Source organism: Oratosquilla oratoria, chromosome 27 (genome assembly GCF_046742065.1).
Source record: "Oratosquilla oratoria isolate Oo_2021 chromosome 27, ASM4674206v1, whole genome shotgun sequence".
In the NCBI taxonomy this organism is placed as follows: domain Eukaryota; kingdom Metazoa; phylum Arthropoda; class Malacostraca; order Stomatopoda; family Squillidae; genus Oratosquilla; species Oratosquilla oratoria.
In genome coordinates, this window is record NC_134803.1 from 15,833,192 (window position 1) to 15,857,359 (window position 24,168).

Genomic DNA, 24,168 nt, shown 5'->3' on the forward strand with positions numbered 1-24,168 from the left:
GGACTATACAATTACCGGATTAAAAACAGAGACAAGAAACAGGGAGGAGGAATCATGTTCTTGGCCAAGAAAAACTTGAATGTGACAAAAATTGCAGAGGGCAAAGGTAATATAGAACTGATCATGATAAAATTTGAAGACAAGAACATGAAAAGTAGAAAGTTTGTGGTGACTTATGTGCCCCCAAAAATGAATGCTTGGAAAGAGAACAAGCATATGAAAATGCTAGAAGATACAAGGCAATCATTAAATGAGATACTAATGGATGGGGGTAAGCTGGTAATTATGGGGGACTTCAATTGCAAAGAAATTTGTTGGGAAAACATCACAGTGAGAGGAGAAGACTTGTGGTAATGTACTACTGGACATGACCATGGAATATACAATGACTCATTGGTCAGTGAAAACACCAGATACAGAAATAACGAGGAGCCTTCAAAACTAGATTTGATATTCACAACAGAACCTGAAATTGTGGATAAAATCCAATACAAGACACCAATTGGAAAGAGTGATCATATACTCATTGAGACTGAACTAAAGGAAGAAATATACATGGAGAGAAATGAAAAGCATATGAAAGGGAGATTGATGTACAACAAAAAGGACTATGCAAAACTAAATGAAATTCTTCCAGAATGCAAACTGGGAAAAAGTTTACATGGAAGAGACAAAAGTGGAAGAGAAATGGGATATTTTGATGGATAATTACAATGAAGGGGTGAATAGGCACATACCAAGACAGAAGCTAGAGAGGGTGTACATGCTGGTTTGACAAAAGATGCAGTGAGGCAAAAGATAGAAGAGACAGAGCTTGGAAAAGATGGAGAAAATATAAAAAAAAACTGGAAAATGGCAAGTTTATATAAACTATAGAAATGAGTATGTTAAAGTGAGAAGAGAAGAAAAAAGGAACCATGAAAAGGATATTATAGATAAATGCAAAGAGCAACCCAAGCTATTCTATCAATACGTGAATGGTAAACTTAAAAACAAACAGGAAATGGTGAAACTACGCCAATGGAATATAGAATACACAGAAGAATTAGAAATGGCCAAAGTCATCTGTCTTCACTAGAGAGAGAGCACAATATTGGGACGAAGGTAATGAAAGGTGATCTCCCCCCATGAGCAAGCTAACAATAACACAAAAAGAAATATCAGAACATCTATCAAACCTTGACGTCAGGAAATCACATGGCCTGGATGGAATTGCAAATTGGATTCTAAAAGAATGCAAAGAAGAACTAATGGATAAAATACATAACATAATAAATTGCTCACTTAAAAAAGAAAAAATACCAAAAGACCGGAAAAATGCCAACATTGTACCAATATAGAAAGGAGGAAACAAGGAAGAACCAACTAACTACAGGCCAGTCTCACTAACAAGCACTATAGCCAAAATTTGTGAGAAAATCATCATGAATAGATGGGTAAAACATCTGGAAGACAACAATGTAATAAACCCAAGATAATTTGGGTTTAGACAAGGAAATTCACATACCACAAACTTAATATGTTTCTACTCAAGATTAATAGACATAGTGCAAGAAAGGAATGGATGGGCTGATTGTGCCTTCCTGGACTTACAAAAAGCTTTTGACAAAGTACCACACAAAAAATTATTAAAGAAACTCGAACATATAGGAGGGATACAAGGGAACCTACTACAATGGATGGAGGACTTCCTGATTGGTAGAAAGATGAGAGAAGTGCTCAGAGAAAAATATTCAGGTTGGAAAGAGGTGATCAGTGGGGTACCGCAAGGATCTGTATTGGCTCCAATAATATTTGCTATTTATGTGAATGACATGGATGATGATGTGAGATGTTACATGAGCTTCTTTGCAGATGATGCCAAACTCTTAAGGAAAGTAAAAACTGAAAAGGATTGTGAATCACTTCAGGAAGACCTGAATAAGGTATGGAACTGGAGTCAGAAATGGGAAGTGGACTTCAATATTAACCCCTTCTTTACCGACCCGTCAACCTTACGTAAACAAACGTTTCAAACCATCCCACGAATGGCTGGAGCCTTATGTTTGTAAACACAGACACTTGCCACCATGTGGGTAGAAATAACCCAGAAACCGAGGCCTTGAGAGCCCTCAATACACAAAGCTTATAACTATGACACGTGCGTATCACGGGGAGCACGCTCGGTTCCTGGCGGGTGCACTCAGCCGTGACACACAGGTGTCACAAAACACACATCCGGTGCTCAAGGGGTTAACAAGTGTAGCATAATGGAGTTTGGAAAATGCAAAAATAGAATATCAGGACAATATAAAATCAGAACCAAGGAGGTAAAGAAGGAGAGATCTGAAAAAGATTTGGGTGTAATTATCTCAAACAACTTGTCCTATGATAAACAGATAAACAAAATTGTTGGAGAATCCTACAACTTGCTAAGATCAATAAAATGGCATTTACATATTTGGACGAAGAAATTATTAAAAAAATATTGGTCACACTGATAAGGCCTAGACTAGAATATGTGGCAACATTGTGGTCACTCAATACCAAAAACAATATAATGAAAATAGAAAGAATCCAGAGAGCAGCCACAAAAATGGCACCTACACTTGCAAACTTGTCATATAAGGAGAGATTGGCTAAACTGGAGTTACCGACTCTGGAGCAAAGAAGAGAGAAAGGTGACCTACTGACCATCTACAGAATCATGAAAGGCACAGAGATACTCAATAGAGAGGACTTGTTAAACTGGGACAGGAGAAACACAAGAGGACATGGAAAGAAAATCTAAAAACATTGCTACAGAAGAGATCTGAAGAAAAACAGTTTTCCACATAGAGTGGTAGACACTTGGAACAAAGTGGACAATGAAATAGTGTGCACAAAAACCATTCACAAGTTTAACCCCTTCCATACGGTGCCGCACACGTAGGCGTCATGAGGAGCAAGTGGATTCACGACGCTGCCATATCGGCGTCTTGATTATATTTATTGTAGTCGCCCCTGTGTTTTTACATTCTCTCTAATCTGCTCTTAATCCCATTCTCTGTGGTTTTCAAAACTCACGGGTGAAAGAGAGAACGATCGATATAAGCCGTGACTCTATTTTATGAGTATTATTACGACACGTCGTACGGCTGGCATTGGCTGCTGCCCGCGAGATTTAAGTCCCATAGTGAAGTGGTTAAGAGCAAATTAGACACTGCAAAATACAAAGGCGGGACACCAAAAGCATAGCTCTCCTTCCCGCAAAATACAACTAGGTAAATGACACACACACAAACACATCACAAGCAAGAAACATGAATACATGCACAAACATCTGCATTTACTTTCTCTCCTACTGAAATTTATTTAATTTCTAAATTTCATTTCTATTACATCTTCTCATTTCAGTTTACCTACCATTAAAAATCTTTACGTCTTTTGAACTGTTCCTACAACTTAACCTCCAATCCCTTTCCTAGTTTTGTTGGATGAGATTTTGGGTAATAAATATACCTAATAAAGAATCACATTAGAAAGTACCTTGAGAACCAAGCACCAATACAGGCCACCTTAACTAGGTCTTAATCTCCTGAACCATAGAGCAAAACTGGTCAGGAATAAACTCAGAAACTCAGAACTAGATCTGTGACTTCTTTTTCCACCTTCATCATATATATATATATATATATATTACATATATTATATATATATATATTACATATATTATATATATATATATATATATATATATATATATATATATATATATATATATATATTCATGAAGAATCCACAGTCGGAATAAAAAGGAAACTTTAGAAGAATGTGTAACTTCTATATTTCAGCTAATAGCTATAGCCCTTTTCAGGAAAGTACAGATTACAAGAATTTGCAGAGACATAATTACAAAGAGATATGTGAAGGAGGGGAACACGCAGAGTTAAAAAAAACAGGATGACCCGTCTCGCAGGGCGGAGTCAGAGGTGAGGGGAAGTGTGGGTGGAGGTGTGAGGTCATGGGAAAGGGAGGGAAGAGTCAGGAGGGTGATAATTCTTCACCAAGCGGCTCACAGCTAGCCATGAAATAATGTCCGGGGACCATTGACCTTTGGAGATGTTCAAGTTCGGACATTCTTCGATTAAGGCTGATTCAACAATTTTTCTTCTAAAACTACAGTTGGACTTGAACAGAATTTTGGCCTTGTCCCAGTCAAGACTGTGATTTTTGGTACTGACGTGTTGGAACACCGCGGAATTTTCTTGGGCATACCTGATGGATCTTTTGTGCTCCATTAACCTGGTGTTAAGATCCCTTCCGGTTTGACCAAGGTACATCAAATCACAATCTTTACAAGGAAGGCTATACACTCCTGGGGACTCATTTCCCTTCAACCTTTGATGAACATTAACAATTTGTTTGTGAACCGTGTTGGGATAATGATAGGCAACTGTGAGACGCTTGTTGGGAATTAATTTAAAAGAAGAACTGATGGAGTTACAATATGGAATTTTTAAAACATCTTTGAAAGAGGGTTGTGTGGTGGGAACTGAATTTTTAAAGTGGCCTAGCTGGCTCTAGCCTTGCTGAGGGCTTGATCCAAGAACCAGGACGGGTATGCCAAATTCAAAAGTTGCCTTTTGATGAGGTTGATTTCCCGGCCCAAGAATCTAGGACTGCAAATCCTAAAAGCTCTCAAGAAAAGGCCGGAGGCAACGCTCTTCTTGACTTTGTCGGGATGGTTGCTAAAAAAGTGAAGATAACTACTTGAATGGGTGGGTTTTCTATAGACTGTAAAATATAATTCTCCTTCAATCCTTCTAATTAAAATGTCTAGGAAAGGGATCTGATGACATTCTTCCCATTCTGTCTTGAATTTGATGTTTGGGGATAAATGGTTCAACTTGTCAAGAAATTCCCCGTACGCACCCCACCTATCATCCCATGCTGAGAAAATGTCATCCACGTAACGGAACCAAATCATCTCAGGTGGTTTGATGGCGGGTAACAAGGTGCATTCGAAGTACTCCATGTACAAGTTGGCCAAAACAGGAGATGAATTAGAACCCATGCTGCAACCGAATTTCTGTTAAAAAACTGGTCCTGGAAAGAAAACACATTGGATGAAACACAAAGGCGAACCAGATCAATGATTTTGTTGACTGGAAGGGGGAAATTGTCCTGGAACGGTTGCAGCCTGGTTTCTAAAAAGGAAAGAACATCATCAACGTTAATGTTAGTAAAAAGAGAAGTTATATCAAGATTGAGTAGCCTGGCATCCTGTATGTTAACATCCTTAATTTTTTAAATGAAATCTGAGGAGTTTTTGATGTGAGAGTTGGAAAATTGGCCACCAAAAGGTGACAAAAGGTCTGAGAGCCATTTAGAAAGTTTGCTTGTACAGGAGCCTCGATTAGAAATAATGGGCCTCAAAGGAATGTCTACTTTATGAACCTTCGGAAGACCATAAAAGTAGAGGAGCTTGGGGTTTGTAACCTTCAGGTTGTTAATGCAAATGTCCGCTGAAATATTGCGAACTTGTTTATTGAATTCAGCGGCTGAGGTCTTCAGGGGGTTTTTGCTGAGCTTTTTCGTAAGTTTCTGATTTGTTAAATGACTCAGAAACTTACGAAAAGCTCAGCAAAAACCCACCTCATGCATCACAACATCTTCCATATACAACCATTCTCCATTCACCCCTGTCTTCTGTCCTCTCCCATCCTTCCTCAACAGACATTCCCCTCTTCCCCAAAGCCCCCTTCACCCCATCCATCCATCTCATCCTAGGACGTCCCCTCATGTTCACTCCCTCCACATCTGCCTTCCATACCTCCTTTACTAGTCTTTCTTCACTCATTCTTTCCATGTGTCCAAACCATCCCAATACTCATCAACCCTATCTCCCAGCTCCCTTTCCACCCCTGTTCTCCTCCTCACCTCCTCATTTCTCACTCTATCTAGCCTAGTACCCCCTATCATACTTCTCAGACACTTCATCTCAAACACATTCAAGCTCCTTCTCTCTTCCTCTCTTATGTTCCATGTTTCTGCTCCATACAGTGCGTTTGGCACAATCACTCCTTCATACAGTCTCCTCTTAGCATCCATTCCCAAATTTCTATTCTTCATTACACTCTTTAATCCACCAAGGCATTTACTCGTTTCTCTCAATCTACATTCTACCTCCACCTTCACTCCACCCTTTCCTGCCACATTTGCACCCAAGTATCTAAAACTATCCACTTCCTCCAGTTGCTCTCCCTTAATGCTCACTTCCAGATTACTGCCAATTTCACCCCTTGTACATCTCATCACCTTACTTTTACCCACATTAATCTTCAGCTTTCTTCTATCACACACTCTCCCAAACTCTGTCACCAACTTCCTCAATCCCTCCTCCGATCCTGCCACAAGCGCAGTGTCGTCCGCAAACAACAGCTGGCCCACCTCCCATTTTTCTCCATTTTCTTTAACCATCTCCAATCCCTGACCCACTACCCTTGCATTTACCTCTCGCACTACCCCATCCATGTATAAGTTGGACAGCCAGGGTGACATAACGCATCCTTGACGAAGTCCCACCTTTACCTCAAACCACTCACTCTCTCCATTTCTAATCCTGACACAAGCTCTACTACTCTCCGAGAAGCTTTCCTCCTATCCCGTGTATCCGCATAACCTCCCACAGTGCCTTTCTGTCTACCCTGTTGTAAGCCTTTTCCAGATCCATAAAGGCCCAAAAAACATCCTTCCCCTTTCCTATAGCTTTCTCACATATCTGTCTTACCACAAAGATCTGATCTACACAACCTTTACCTGTCCTAAATCCACACAAAATCCAGACAAAATACATAGCATAATAAATAGTTCCTTGAAAGAAGGAAAAGTTCCAGAAGATTGGAAATAAGCAAATATAGTACCTATATGTAAAGGAGGTAATAAAGAAGACCCTACCAACTATAGACCAGACTCTCTAACAAGTACAATAGCAAAAATTTGTGAAAGAATGATGAAAAGTAAATGGGTAAAATATTTAGAAAAAAACAGCGTGCTAAATCCAAGGCAATTTGGATTCAGACAAGGACGATCATGCGTCACTAATTTAATATGTTTCTATTCAAGGCTAATAGATATAATACAAGAAAGAGATGGATGGGCTGATTGTGCATTTCTAGACTTAAAAAAAGCTTTTGACAAAGTACCACATAAGAAGTTGCTTAAGAAATTAGAAACTGAAGGAGGAATACAGGGCAAACTGCTTAAATGGATGGAAGACTTTTTGCAAGAAAGAAAAATGAGAGTAGTGATAAGAGACAAACACTCAAAATGGGATGACTTAATAAGCGGTGTTCTACAAGGAACAGTTCTGGCCCCAATGATGTTTGCTATATATATTAATGATATGGATGAAGAAATTGAAAGTTATATGAGCTTCTTTGCAGATGCAAAACTATTAAAAAAAAAGTGAAGTCGGAAGAAGATTGTGAGTCACTACAGAGTGATCTAAATAAAGTATGGGAATGGAGTAGGAAGTGGGAGATGGAGTTCAACACTAAAAAGTGTAGTATAATGGAATTTGGAAGAAGCAAAAACAGAATAACAGGATCATATAAATTGGGAGAAGGAATAAAAAAAAGTAGAAAATGAGAAGGACCTGGGAGTCATTGTTATGAATAATATGTCACCTGAGAAACATATAAATAAGATTTTTGGAGAAACTTATAATTTAATAAGAACAATTAAAGTGACATTTACATACATAGATGAAGAAATGGTGAAGAAAATTCTAATCACTCTGATAAGACCAAGATTGGAATATGCTGCAACGATGTGGTCACCAAGTACAAAATAATGTATAAAAAAACTTGAAAGAATACAAAGAGCAATTACAAAATTGCAGAGCTGGGATTCGGTAGAAAAAATCTACCACCTGTATCGGTAGTTGGTAGCGAGCCGCGTCCAATCGGTATCGGTAGATCGGTAAATTTTCAGATATCTACCGATTGAAGGCGGTATTCGGTAGATTCGGTATCGGTAGATGAAAAAAGCTCTATATATAATAAAAAATGCTTTTAAAGGCCCATAACACACTTTTTAAGTTATTTCTCTCTTATTTAGGTTAACTTAAGAATAGAAGTAAATTAGAGTCTTTTAATACCTTATTTAAGTTCAAAAATACATAACTTATTTAATAAATAAATTTCTCCCTCCAAAAATAAACATCAAACTGAAAAAAGTTAAATTTAAACAAACTAGACAATACAGCATTATTCATTAACTTTTAAACATTTTATTAAACTATACAAAATGAATCTCAATATAAATTTCTTCCCAACACAAAAAAATTACAACTGAAGCAGTCTTGAGCCTCCTACTCCAGGTCGGTGTCGGCGCCCTTCTTGAGGTCCTCCTTGAGGAAGGTCTTGAACTTCTCGCTGTTGCCCTTCAACATCACCAACTGCTCAAATTTGTTGGCAGTCAGGGAGGACCTCTTGGGGCGGAGGATGTTGCCGGCGGTGCTGAACAACCTCTCAGCGGCAGCGGAACTGGGCAGGGAGGTGTTATATTTGACAAACAACTTCACCCAGGCGTCGCGGTGGCCGGCAGGAAACTGCTCCTTCCTGACAACGTGGTCCCTGGCCCTGGCCCAGTTGATGGCCTCCTCCAGCGTGGAGTTGTTGGCTGGGGTGGTGGAAGTAGAAGGCCCATAGAGGTCATCATAGCAGAAGTACTGATCGCCACCCTGATCAGCAGCTGCCTCCTGCGACACCACCACATCACTAAAGAAACCACGTGACACTTTGGAATACGTGACAAGTCTTAACAAAAAAGTCCCGCGCTCGCTTTTTCAATCTACCGATACCGATTGACTACCAATCGTGCAATCGGTAGCGGTATTCGGTAGTTTCTTCAAAATACCGAATGATCGGTATCGGTAGCAGAAATCTACCGCCGGTAGTACCGATCTACCGACTACCGAATGTCAATCGGTAGTCCCAGCTCTGCAAAATTGGCACCAACACTCTCAAAACTATCATATGAAGAGAGACTAGCAAAACTTGAACTACAGACACTAGAGCAAAGAAGAGAGGAGATTTGATAGCTATTTACAGAATCATGAAAGCATAGAAATTATTGATAGAGAGAATCTGATAAAATGGGATGACAGAAATACAAGAGGGCACGGAAAGAAAATCAAGAAAGACAGCTATAGAAGAGATGTGAAAAAGAACAGCTTTCCTCACAGAGTAATAGACAGTTGGAACAAGTTAGATGAGAAAGTGGTGTGTGCAAAAACAATACATGAATTTAAAAATAGTTTAGATAAAATGAGATATGAAGACAGGACACCACGAGTATAGCTCCCCTTCCCATAAAATACAACTAGGTAAATACACATGTTGGTAGAGGTGACAACGAAGTTTGGACTCCAGAGAAAACTGCAAATTTTGAGGATCACAACAAAAAGGAAGTAATTGTGTTATATTAATAGGGAAGGGGAAAGCTCATGGTGTAGTGGGAAGGTGAAGAAAAAGGAGAAGGGGAGGGATTACTGAGGAAAAGGAAATGAGGGAGGGGATGAATGGGCCCAGCATCTTATGAGAGGTGTAAACAAATGGGGGGCAGAATATACAGACGAACAACAAGGAAGCAGAGGTGTGAACAGCAGAAATATAGATAATAGCAGCTCAATGGAAAGAGATGATAACTGCTTTTATGGATTTAGAGAGGGTGGAGGGGACAACCTCCCCCTACTAGAGAATCTAGAGGAGAAACTAATAAAATTAATGAAGAAAACTGGAAGAACTAAGAAAAGAGAATCAAAATCTAACTAAAGTAGAAGAATTAAAAAGACAGTTAAGAGAAGTAAAGGAAGAGAATGAGGAATTAAAGAGGAATAAAGAGTCCATAACAAAAGAAGTGGTTGGAAAAAGGTTCAGGAGAATAACAAAATTGAATTTAGAGATATAGTGAAACAACAGATGAAGGAACAAACTGAGGGCACATTTATTAAAGTGATGAGAGAGGAGGAGAATGTAGTAAGAGACTTAGTAGATAAAAAGAAATGTGTAATCATATTAGGGATGGAAGAGAAGTATAATCTAAATAGGACTACAAGAATAAAGGAGGAAAAGGAAAAAGTAAATAGTATATTAGAAGTAGTTCAAGAAGATGAACCAGAAATAGGGAAACAAATAGAAATGTATAGGCTCAGGAAATACAATACTGATAAGACCAGACCAATTAAGGCTAAATTCAGGTTACAAATGACAGCAGAGACTATCTTAGCAAAAACTGGGAAACTAGCAGACAGTGAGCAATTTAAACAGGTATGGATAAAAAGAGAAATGAATAAAGAGGAAAGAGAGGATGAGAAAACAAAAGGACTAGAAGCTAAGGAAAAAAAACGAGAAAAGAACAGAGACAGAAAAAGATAAATTCTATTGGAGAGTAGTGAATATGAAAGTGAAGAAATGGTTCATAGCAGAGAAAAACGAAAGGGAAACAGAAAACACGATGGAAGTATCAGAAAATTAAAAGTGTTATACACAAAAAAGATGCCTTAATAACAGGCTTGAACGAACTGAATGATTTTCTGAAGGAAAAAGAACTGGACATAATAGGAATTGTAGAGACAAAATTGAAAGGTCCATTACCACCCAACAGTATAGGACATGGTGCATATAACTGTTTTAATCCACCAAGGCATTTACTAACTTCTCTCAATTTACATTCTACCTCCACCCCCACTCCTCCCTTTCCTGCCACATTCACACCCAAGTTTCTAAAACTATCCACTTCCTCCAGTCTTTCACCCCTAATGCTCACTTCCAGCCTGCTGTCACTCCCTCCCCTTGTACATCTCACCACCTAACTTTTGCCCACATTTATCTTCAGCTTACTTCTTTCACACACCTTCTCAAACTCTGTCACTAACTTCCTCAATCCCTCCTCTGATTCTGCTACAAGCACAGTGTTGTCAGCAAACAGTAACTGGCTCACCTCCCACTTTTCTCCATTTTCTTTAATCATCTCCAACTCCTGACCCACTACCCTTGCATTCACCTCTCGCACCACCCCATCCATGTATAGATTGAACAACCAGGGCGATATAACACATCGCTGACAAAGTCCCACCTTTACCTCAAACCATTCACTCTCTCCATTTCTAATCCTAACACAAGCTCTACTGCTCTTGTAAAAACTCTTGACTGCTCTAAACAACTTTCCTCCTATCCCATATATCTGCAGTACCTCCCACAGTGCCTTTCTCTCTACCCTATCATAAGCCTTTTCCAGATCCATAAAAGCCCAAAAAACATCCTTACCTTTTCCTATATCTTTTTCACGTATCTGGATTACCACAAAAATCTGATCTACACAACCTCTACCTGTCCTAAAACCACACTGTTCCTCACCAATTACTCCCTCTCTTCCTCTCCTATTCCTCTCAATCAAGATCCTCCCTTAAGCCTTCCCAACTACACTCAACAAGATGATCCCTCTGAAACTACTACACTCACACTTGTCCCCCTTTCCCTTGTAAAGCAGAACTATACAGGCACTCCTCCAGTCCTCTGGCACTCTACCTTCTCTTAAACAAACATTAAATAACCTCACCAGCCAGTCCACCATAACTGTACCTCCTTTCTTCAGACATTCAGCATGGCATCCATCCAACCCAGGTGCCTTACCTGCTCTCATCATCTTAACAACTGTAACTAACTACTGCTAAATTTGCACAACAGCTGCTGGAGAGAAAGGGGAGGGAAAATATTAAGTAGTAGTTACTAGAGGCCTTAAGACTTCTGGTGGTCCCACTGAGCAAAGGAAAGTAATAGCTGAAAGGGCTGAAAAGAGACTAAAGAAAATGGGAAGCATGCAAAGTCAGCGATTACATAGAGTGAAGGAAATGAACCGAAAGGGCTGAAAAGAGATGAAAGAAGATGGGAAGTAATAGGCAATGTGTCACAACGCAAAGTTGTGACATATCCCATATATCTGCAATACTTTCCATAGTGCCTTCCTGTCTACCCTGTCATAAGCCTTTTCAAATCCATAAAGGCCCAAAAAACATCCTTACCTTTTCCTAAAGCTTTCTCACATATCTACCTTACTAAAAAAATCTGATCCACACAACCTCTACCTGTCCTAAACTCAATATATTCCTCACCAAATACTCTCTTCCTATGCTAATCCTCAGTCAAAACGTCTTCAGAGCGAAACTATGCTCAGTTAGAGAAAGAGGCACTAGCTATTGTCTATGCTTTGTGCAAATTTCACAATTATTTGTGGGGTCAGAATAATTTTGATGTTATTACTGATCATAAACCCTTGTTCGGAATCTTTTCACCTAATAAAATTATTCCCCCTATGTCTTCAGGACGAATCCAACGTTGGTCATTGCTACTCCAAGCTTATAAGTTTACATTAAGTCATCAGTCGGGTGCACTCCTTGGTACCGCTGACGCACTTAGTCGTCTTCCTTTGATGTCTACTACAGATTCCACTCCAGTGCCTGCTGATTGGACTAACTTAGTACATTTTCTAGAATCTTCACCCGTAGGTAGTGGAGATATCAAAGAACATACTCGGAAAGACCCTACTCTATCGAAGGTCATGCGCTTTTGTGAATTAGGTTGGCCTTCTAATACCAAGACTTTGAATAGTTTGGAATTTACTCCAATTATCAGAAGAAGGGATGAACTTTCTATCTAAGATGGTTGTGTTTTGTGGGGTTCTCGTGTGGTTGTTCCTCCAAAATTGAGAACTAGGCTAATGGAAGAACTTCACCTGGGTCACTCAGGCTTATCACGCATGAAGGAACTTGCCCGTAGCTATGTGTGGTGGCCAAATTTGGATAAGGATTTAGAAGAATTGACAAATTCTTGTCAAGAGTGTTTAGCTCTCAGAACTATGCCTTCTAAGGCAGAGCTACACCCTTGGGAATGGCCTGATCACCCATGGCATCGTCTTCACGTTGACTATGCAGGTCCTGTAGATGGTCGCTATTTTATAGTAATGGTGGACACTCACTCGAAGTGGGTGGGCATCTATCCTACTTCTGGTACTACAAGTAAGGAAACTATCAAGTGCTTGCGACACTCCTTTTCTAGATTTGGACTTCCAGTGTCAATTGTATCGGACAATGGTCCATGTTTTATATCTCAGGAGTTCAAAGAATTTTGTAATAATTCAGGTATTAGGCACATCACTACAACAGTATACAAACCTTCTACCAATGGTTTGGCGGAGAAAATGGTACAAACTCTCAAGAAGGCCATACGTACCTCTAAGTCAGCTATTCAGGATACTCTAGATAGATTTCTATTTAATTATAGATTAACTCCGCATTCTATGACTGGTGTCTCACCAGCTAAGTTGATGTTTGGCAGACACCTCTGCTCGTGTCTGGACCTTTTATGGCCTGCAGATGGTGTGTCTTCTAGAGTATCTAAGAAACAGCAAGCACAAAAGAAAGAACATACTAATGCCCCTCGATCTATACACCTCTCAGCTGAATCACCAGTGATGATTTGCAACTATGTCCCTGATGGTTCAAAGTGGATCCCTTCCACAGTCGTAAAACAAACTGGTCCTTTGTCCTATCAGTGTTCAGTGCCTTCTGGTAAGATAGTAAAGAGGCATCAAGACCAAATTATAACTAGAACAATTACTCCTCCACCTGAACAAAGTTCACCAGTGACTACTTCAATTAGTTCCCCTGCAAAACTTCCTATTTCAGAAGCAACTACGATAGCTCATCCTTCTCCACCTAGACAAGAAAATGTCAAACCTAATAGTATATCTTCCCCGTCTCCTAATTTGCGACGGTCCTCAAGGGATAGGAGACCTGTTGTGAAACTAGATTTGTAACTTGTTACTAAAAATGGGGGAAGGGAAGGGATGGGAGTATTTTAAATGGGGAAATTTTTGTATCTAAAGGGAGGGAGAGATATTTTGACTAAGGGTGGAGGGGTGCAGTAGCGTCATCTAAACTCGTTACTAAAAACACACGAAACAAATGAACAATGCTTTCGGACGTAGAGAGAGCACGGACGACAGCCCGGCGTGAGCGGGTCGTATCGGTCAGTCGAGTACAGTACAGTCAGTTACTAGAAGCATGCCAGTTGGGTAGCACTCACCGTCTAGAACGGATCGGTAGCAGTATATCGCCAATCTAAAGAACTTATACTTAACTACTTAAACTTTGACACATAAGACGCCGGTAAGACAATCCGGAGACAGGTACGTAAGACAATGTTGATGATTATGACTAAACAGACTTACACTTTTGCGTAATGGCTTTCTGCGATTGCTCCTACCGGCCCCTACCTCTTCTATGGGACCTGTGCCTACCGTAAGTAATTGGTAACTATCGTTAATATATATTTCCTAATCCTATTCATTATATGCGGGTACGATCCTGCACTTCCCACTGCAACTACCTTTTCCATCCCTATCCTCCTTCACATTTAGCAACTCCCTAAAATACTCTGCCCATATTCCTCTTATTGCCCTTTCTTCCATTATCATCTCTCTATCTGCACCTTTTACCTTTTCTTCTTGTACTTGATTTGCCTCCTCTTCCTCTCTTAATTTCCTTCCAAAGCATCTTTTTATTATTTTCAAAATTTTCTGTCATACTCTTACTCCATTTCACATCTGCTTTCCTTTTTGCCTCCTTGACCTTATGCTTTACTTCTCTTCTCTTTTCTCTGAACCTCTCTTATGATTCTCTCAATAATAATAATAACAAAATGAATAGATAAAATAAATGAATGAACAGATAAAAAACACTAGCATCATACAACCCAAACTTGTATAACAATTTTCCATCCATATCATATAAATCAGCCATACAAAAACACACTTAAAGCTAGGTATGATAAATTGGAGAGTAGGAGACAGGACCCAAGAGAGTTGCTCCTTTCCTATATACTACAATTAGGTAAATACAACTAGGCAAATACAAAAGAGACACCAAACATAAACCCAGAAAGCAACATTCCTACCTGGAATTTGGAGTCCATACATGGTATAACATACTTTTCTGTTAGTGGTAAAACTTGTTCTTCCATCTCGTTGAACCCCTTGGTTTCATCACTACTCACTGCCTCCCTGGCAGCTGGGTTTCCAGTTATTATCTTCAGTCCCTGGCCAACACCTTTACTAATATGTGTAATACCTTGGGACATTCCTTTTCCAATATTTTGAAAGCCCCCATGGAGTGCACCAAACATTCCATTTCCCTTGCTTGACCTTTTGCCCACAGATGAAGTCATACCAGGTCTCCCAAACAGTCCTTTATGTTCTGTTGCCTTTGGTTCACTGTTACTTACTCCTCTGCCACTTCTGTACAACTTTTGGCTTTTGTTTTGTCTTTGACTTCCGTCACTCACTAACTCTTGCAAATTCTCAACTCTACCATGCTCTTTAACTAATGTGCTGGAAGGGTAGGTGCCCGGTGCATGCATGAGAGTTGTAGGAGCTGACAAGCCAGATACTGAACATGCAGTTGTACTTACTTGCATTTTGGGATGTTTGACCACAGACATTATTTTTGAATTGTCCCCACCCCCAAACATGCCAAGCATTTTCTTTTTTTCCTGCTTCAGTACCACTCGCAAGCCCCTAGGAGAAAGGGTGGGAGCTTCTGCAATATCCTCATATGGATGAACCCACTCCACCTGCAGAAAAAGATGTACTTGTAATTAACAAGAAAAGTACAGTGAATCAATGACACATCAATACTTTTAATAAGAAAACATATGGTATCATGCTTCCACTGATCTGAAATGGATAATCTATTTATATAACATTGGCTTTTTTACCTTATAAGGGAGGTACCCAAGTAAATAGGCACATACCCACTCCCACCCACCACCCTTTCCTACCTCTCACCTTACGTCACCATTGATGACAAGGTCATCCCTGTATCCCACCCACTGCTCTGGGTCAGAGGTAATGCAGCAAGACAGCACATCCACAGCAAGGTCACTTCACTTAATTGGTAACCCCCCTCTCTGTCCCCTCATGCAGAACAAGATAATGAGAAATCCTTTTGGGCTGCATCAAAATATCATTCACACATAACCACTCCCTACATGAGACTGAGAAAATGGTACATCAGAATGGGCAAACCAAAGACAGAAAAAAGATAGAGAATGAAAGAAAAATTAAAAGTAGCCTATACTAACATTGATGGATTAATTTCAGGACTGAATGAACTTAATGATTACCTGCTAGAAGAAAAACCAGACATAATGGGAATTAAGGGGTAAAATACCACCCATCAATGTTGGACAAGGGCTATACAATTACTGGATAAAAAGAGACAAGAAACAGGGAGGAGGAATCATGGTTTTGGCAAAAAAAAAATTGAATGTGACAAAAATTGCAGAGGACAAAGGTAATGTAGAACTGATCATGATAAAAGTCGAAGACAAGGACATGAAAAGTAGAAAGTTTGTGGTGACTTATGTGCCCCCAAAAACAAGTGCTTGGAAAAAGAACGAGCATATGAAAATGCTAGAAGATACAAGGCAATTATGGGGGATCTTAAGTGTAGAGAAATTTAGTGGGAGGACATGACAATGAAAGGTGGAGAAGATCTGTGGGGTAATTTATTACTGACCTGACCATGGAATATACAATGACATAGTGGGTCAGTGAAAACACCAGATACAGAAATAATGAGCTGTCGAGACTGGATTTAATATTTAAAATGGAACCTGAAATTGTGGATAAAATTGAATACAAGACACCAATTGGCAAGAGTTACCATATACCGGTACTTACTGAGACTGAACTAAAGGAAGAAATATACATGGAGAGAAATGAAAAGCATAGGAAAGGAAGATTGATGTACAACAAAATGGAGTTTGGAAAACTAAAGAAATTCCTTCAGAATCCAAATTGGGAAAAATTTTACATGGAAGAGACAAAAGTGGAAGAGAAATGGGATATCTTGATGGATAATTATAATGAAGCAGTGAATATGCATGTACCAAGACAGAAGCTAGAGAGAATGTACATTAAATGCTGGTTCAACAGAAGATGCAGTGAGGCAAAAGATAGAAGAGAAAAGATGGAGAAAAGATAAAAAACCTGGAAAATGGCAAATATATATGAACTATAGAAATGAGTACGTAAAAGTGTGAAGAGAGGAAAAAAGGGGACTATGAAAAAGACATTATAGAAAAATGCAAAGAGCAACCCCAACTATTCTATAGATATGTGAATGGTAAACTTAAAAATAAACAGGAAATGCTAAAACTACACCAAGGAAATATAGAATACACAGATCTAGAAATGGACGAAGTCATGAATAATCACTTCAAGTCTGTTTTCACTAGAGAGAAGGCACAATACTGGGACGAAGGGAATGAAGTGCGATCTCCCCCCATGAGCGAGATATCAACAACACAAAAAGAAATAATGGAACATTTATCAAACCTTGATGTCAGGAAATTGCATGGCCCAAACAGAATTGCAAATTGGATTCTAGAAGAATGCAAAGAAGAACTAATGGACAAAATACATAACATAATGAGTTGCTCACTAGAAGGAAAAATACCAAAAGACTGGAAAAATACTAATATTGTACCAACATATAAAGGAGGAAACTAGGAAGAACCAACTAACTATAGGCCAGTCTCACTAACAACCACTATAGCCAAATTTGTGAGAAAATCAAGAATAGATGGGTAAAACACCTGGAAGAAAATAATAAACCCACGACAATTTGGGTTCAGACAAAGAAGATCATGTACCACAAACTTAATATGTTTTTACTCAAGACTAATAAACATAGTGCAAGAAAGGGATGGATGGGCTATCTGAAAGTTCCCAGAAATACTCAATAGAGAGGACTTGTTAAATTGGGAGAAGAGAAATACAAGAGGACATGGAAAGAAACTCAAAAAGGATAGTTATAGAAGAGATCTGAAGAAGAACAGTTTTCCACATAGAGTGGTGGACACTTGGAACAAACTGGATGAAAAAATAGTTTGTGCAAAAGCCATTCATAAATTTAAGAGCAAACTAAACACTCTGAAAAAACAAAGGCAGGACACCATGAGCATAGCTCCCCTTCCCATAAAATATAACTAGGTAAATACCCCCTCACCCCCAGTCCCCTCCCTTCCTTGCATCACAGTATCATCTGTAAACAAATGGAGCGTATGAAATTTTAAACATTTTATTTATAAGCACTACTATTTATAATCACTCCTAATGACATTTTGAGCTCATTTCACCATTCATAAAACATGTGACAAGAAAACGAGTAGGTGCCATCTAGGGAAATCAATTGAGAACCTTACAAATGCCAATACAAGCTTTATTACTGGCCCAGCAAATTTCTAACAAATGTTTCCTAATTAACACAATAAAGGTATCTGAAAGTTCCCTGTAATGATGAGACCCAGCCTTTTTCCTTGAAATTCAATACTATCATTAGAGAAGTCTTGGATATCTGAACCTATGAATGAGCCTAACTGGTGTAATTTCCCTCTTACTCCTAAATTTACTTCTTTGGGGAGGGATTTTTCTGTGAGGGATAATGTCTGGAGGGGTTTGATGGAATAGGGAGTTTGGTGGATGGAATTGATCTTGTTTTGTGATCTCTATGTGAATGCATCTTTGTATGGATGTGCTGTGTGGTGTAGGTGATAGGTTGTTGTAGATGTTTGGGTAATATGGGGCTGAAGTATTTTTGTTACATTCAGTTGGTTGTGCTTCATGTGATTTAACAAGATGGGTGAGTATGGTTGAGGGCTTTTTCATAAAACAGTAGAATTTTAAAGTGTATACAATAAATAATGCTGTTTTGAAATCACGAGTTGACAAAATCTATATATATCAAGGGCTTCTTCCCCCTTATATGTGAAGTAGATAAGTCAAGGTATGCACCCACTCCCATCCACCATCCTTGGTTCCCTCTTATCTTAGCTCATCATGGATGAAGGGTCATCCCTGTCTCCTGCCCACTGCCTGGGTCATAAGCAATGAAGCAAGACAGAGCACATCCACAGCAGGGCTGTTTCACTTACATGGCAACCCCCCTACTTGTCCCCACATGTGGAAAATAGAGACAAAAATAAGAAAAGTAAATGTTTCTTGGGCAGGAATTTTGTTTCCTTTCAATATCTTTATATCCAAAGCACATAGTGCTTATAATGTTGTTGATAAAAGCATGTTGCTCAAAGTTTCTTGTGATTGTATAAAACCTGTTAAACCAGAAATTTATAAGCTTGTGTTAAATGATAAATCTATACCTTTAGAGATAGATTTTGGTTCATGTGTTTCACTGTTGGGTGAAAATTGGCTAAAAGTACTAAATGTTAAAATGACTCCATCTTCCAAAGAATTGACTGCTTATGGAGGTCATCAAATAAAGGTAAAAGGTCAAGTTGATCGTGTAGTAAGATTTAACAACTATAGTCGTCGGCATCCCCTCGTTGTCTGAGGAAGAGAGGACCCCTGTTTCCTTCTCTTCATGATGTTCCTCCGTATCGATGTCTAATATGGCTTAGCAACCCCAGTCGGTGCCGGAAAAGCCGCGGACATGAATCGCAGGGGAGGGTCGGTGGAGGCTGGGATTGCATCGCCTTTGCTTTCCTCTCCTCGCGTCGTTGTTTATCCCGTTCTCTCCACTGAGTTTCGAAGCCCTCCACGCCACTCTTGACCGCTTGTCTCCACACACCCCGGTCCTGAGCCATATCTTCTCAGTCAATTGGGGGGATGCCAGCTTGTGTCAAAGAGAGCTTGAGTTGGTCCTTATAACGGCGCTTAGGGGCTCCACGTGGTCTTTTGCCGTGGGCCAGTTCTCCGAAGAGAATGATTTTAGGAAGGCGAGAGGGTTCCATCCGAGCGACGTGTCCCACCCAGCGAAGGGGGTGCTGGAGGATAGTGGCCTCAACACTGGAGAGGGCCGCACGAGAGAGGACCTCGTTGTTGGTGATACAATCCTTTCAGTGGATGTGGAGGATATGCCGGAGCTTGGACTGTTGGCAATTCTCAAAGCGTTTAATGTCGCGTTTGTAGAGGGTCCAGGTTTCACACACGTACAGCAGGGTGGAGAGAACCACGGCCCGGAACACCATGATCTGTGCATGGTGGGCCCGTGGTTGGTGAAGACGCGATGAGCGAGACGTCCATAGGCAGAGTGGGCTGCCTTGATCCGGTTTTCAATATCTTTTTCACACGTGACCGTTCTTGAGAGGATGCTCCCTAGGTAGGTAAAGTTGTCCACGCTCTCAACTGGGTGGTCGCCGATCTGTGCGTTGGCTACAAGTGTGGCCTGGTTGGGAGGTAGTTGAGCCAGGAGCTTTGTCTTCTCTGTATTGACCTGCATCCCGAAGTGCTGGTAGGCGTCTACGTAGAGGTCTGTTGTCTGCTGTAGATGTTCCGGGGACCGATTTAGGGTGGCATTGTCGTCCGCGTATTGCAGCTCCCTGGCACTTATGATGGACGTCTTGGTGGTTGAGCGTAATCTGGAGAGCTTGAAGAGCCCCCCGTCCAGGCGGTAGCGGACGTTAACTGCTGGTGCATCTTGGGGCCTCTCATTTATCATGGCGGCGGTGTATAGGGAAAATAGCGTTGGGGCCAGGACGCAGCCTTGCTTGAGGCCGCCGGTGAAGACAAACGGCTCCGAGATGCCACCTTGATTGAGAACTCTCCCCGTCATGCCCTCATGGAAGGCACAGACCAAGGAGATAAAGCGAGGCGGGCATCCGAAACGGGCAAGAAATATCATGCTGCTGATGCCTTATCTTAACACCCTACTAGTGATGCTTAGAAGATAGTTCTAAAGGATGATATCGCTGTCATACATAATCAGGAATCCCTACCAGATTATCTCCACTTCATCCTCACTAGCATGTGGTCCTCAGACAATCAACAATTAGACAATGGTGATCATAACTTGCACTTAGTAGCTACTACATCACTTAGTCCTTAGTCACCTGTAATGCGCCACCTAGGACAATGTCAAAGAGGTAACCTGTAGTGATCCACACTTGCAAAAACTACTGAATCTAATTGAAAGAGGCCTTCTACAACCTTTGGACAATTATTCCACCATTTAGTGCCTACAAACCATTCAGACCATACCTATACACCATAGATAATGTTACCATGTATAAGAACCAGATTGTGATTCCACAGGCACTGAGAGAGTCTGTGTTAGCTGCTCTTCACTCAGCACATCAGGGCATTTCTTCAATGATATCACAAGCTGAGTCACCTGTATTTTGGCCTGGCATCACACAGGATATTGTCAACCTAAAGAAGTGATGCATCAATTGCAATGGAATGGCACTATCACAACCATTTGCTCCACCTGTTACCCCCATCATGCCAGCATACCCATTCCAAATGATCTGCAGTGACTTTTTCAAAAATAAAGGCATATCCTACATGGTCATTGTAGACCGGTACTCCGACTGGCCTATTGTTGAAAGAGCTAACACAGGTTCAGATGGACTCATAGTTAATCTATGTCACTGCTTTGTCACATTTGGTATCCCTAATGAACTGTCAAGTGATGGTGGACCCAAGTTCACATCTGCTACCACTCAAAGGTTTCTCACAGACTGGGGAGTACACCATTGTATCTCATCAGTGGATTTCCCTCACAGTAATTGCCATGCTGAAGTTGACATTAAAACTGTGAAGCATACGATCACAAACAATATATGTTCTAATGAAGAACTTGGCACAGATGCCTTCTAATGTGCAATAATCCAGTATTATAACACTCCTGACAAAGACACAAAGTTATCTCTGGTCACTACAAGCCTCACCCTACTTGGCAGGATACTCTTTCCTTATAAGAGTGAACACTAAGGATCTGTCACTTGAAGATATCTGATCTTCTCTCTGAAGACATTAAATGTCTACCACCACTCAAATTTGGGGACTACATTCAAATTCAGAACCAGATTGGACCTAATCCTTGTTGATGAGACAGAACTGATCATGTCAAAGAGGTATGTCAGTTTGATCAAAATGTTATCTGTGTTGATGATTCTGGGAAGGTTACTCTGCGGAACCACAAATACCTCCAAAAATATGTTCCAGTGTACCCAAACTGTTCTATACTTATGCAAGATCTCCTCAGAGGTACTGTAGGCCCACAGCTTAGCATATTTACTCCAGCTGTAGCACCAGATATGCCAACCAACCAAGGAACTTCTTCACCAGACCCAGCTGATAGCAAACATGATCCACCTTCACCAGCCACATCTGTCCACATTGACCCACAAATTGGAACCCCTTACACAGCCCAGTTGCCTAATGTCAACATATCATCAGACAACATTCAAGAGCCTCAGTCAACAGTTGTTCTATCCATGACCCTTTCATCACCTGCTCTCAGTCACTCCAACAGTCTATCCCCCTGATAGCCTCTTCTCTGTAATTCATGTATTCACCATACAGCTGCAGTCTTTTAACCTCATCTTCATGTTATGTTCCATGACATGTCACTGACAAAGGACATGGGCATGTCCTAGCTGGAACCACAGTGCCTTTTTTTTAGGTATATTGTAAAATGTATAGGTTTATTCAAGAATGTAGAGTAAGATTTCTAGTTGTAGACAGGAGTAACTTATTTTGTCATCCAAGTTGCAGAGGATTTGGAGGCCAGCAGTGGAGGACTACACAATCGGAGCCTCCTGTCATCAGAGGTCAGAGGGCACATAAATCAAGATGATGACCCAAAGTAGGGCCCTCACCTCTAGGCCCTCCCATGCTTACATATTTTAGATGAATAGTAGAGGATATGTTGTGAGCCTCCTTCACACAAAAATAAAGAAATGGGTAAACTGTGTGGAGCTGGGTAAACTGTGATAGAATAGGTTACATCAGCATACATTGGCACCTGTGCCATGGCACTGGTGTTGTATGGCTCTAGTATAAATAAATGTGCAGACATTTTTGGGCTCTCCTGATTATCACACTTGCACTCTGTTCACACCAACTTCATTGTAAGTTAAAGGCAAATTGTAATTTATGTACAAATTGAATTAAGTAATTGTGCTCCACCATTTTCTTAACCCCAGTGAGATTTAAATTATCTAAAAGAGGCTAAATAGATGTTTGGATTGCAGGGACTGCTCAAGTCATGGTTTATGATTCGATGTACTAATTCAAATGCAGGGCCTAGTTCATGACATATAATTAGGGGCCTCCTGTCTGGGATAAATTTTCATCTTCACTGGATAAAGAAATTTGTGTGTGCAAAATACTCAATAGGAAATTAGAAGAAAAAACAGGAACGTTAGGTCACCGAGCAACTAAAATCATGATCAATCTTAGAAACAGGAGTGCTTTCACTACCTGTGTTTACATATCAGTGCCATGCCATTTTCTTTGTAACAATAAAAAAAAAAAAAAAAAAAAAAAGATGCCACATTCAAACACTTCAAGCAGTTCTGAAATTAGGCATGACTTCAAAGGATTCTCACAGGTAGGAGGGAGATATTGTAATACAAGAAGTGATAGAAGAGGGGAATATTATGACATAAGGAATGAAAGGAAAGAGAGATACTGTGTGACATGGAATCAGAACGAAATAGGAATGGCAGATATTATGAGGCAAGGGAGGACAGAGCTGACAGATATTATAATGTGAGAAGTAGTATCAGTGAGAGCAGAATAGATGATGAAGTCAATTGAAGACAAAGAGCAGAATTTCATAGTTTTGAGAAATTCCCACAATTCAGGCACTATGACATGGGGGATAATAAGAGTGAAGTTAGGCTAGGTGGTAGATATCGCATGGAGGAGAACAAATTTGAAAATAGGATGAGATACAATGAAATTACCCACAGACAGGGGTCAGCATTGCACTACTTTGAGGAATTCCCACAGGTAAAGGGCAGTTATTACAGTAGGGAGGATGAAAGGAGAAAAACCTGGATAGATGAAGGATTGCCAAGGATAGGAGGGAGATATTTCATGGAGGAAGTTAGAGTTGAAGATGAAAGACTTCCACAGGAAAGAGGTAGATATTATGATGTAGTAGGTGGTATGAGCGGAGTTAGAATAAGTAGGGACCCTACAGTTGAATCATACAGTGAGCTTTATCCTAGAAAAGGGACAGAAACCAAAAGGGAAATGAATAGGGTTGGAAATGGACAGCCTATGCAACAGTCAACAGGAACAAGTAGTGAAGGAAGTATAGTAGACAGC

At 40.2% G+C, this 24,168-nt stretch overlaps 1 protein-coding gene across 11 annotated transcripts in view; it reads right to left on the reverse strand.

Moving 5' to 3' along the window:
* The window catches only part of Vps13 (vacuolar protein sorting 13C), a 1,483,510-nt gene that overhangs the window by 10,384 nt on the left and 1,448,958 nt on the right, over nt 1-24,168 (reverse strand). For 10 of the 11 annotated variants that reach the window (XM_076210284.1, XM_076210280.1, XM_076210283.1 and 7 more), the window contains one exon: nt 14,982-15,656. In XM_076210284.1, the coding sequence (XP_076066399.1) occupies nt 14,982-15,656 (675 nt within the window). The remainder of the gene's footprint in view (nt 1-14,981; nt 15,657-24,168) is intronic. The other variant, XM_076210288.1, reaches the window with a different exon arrangement.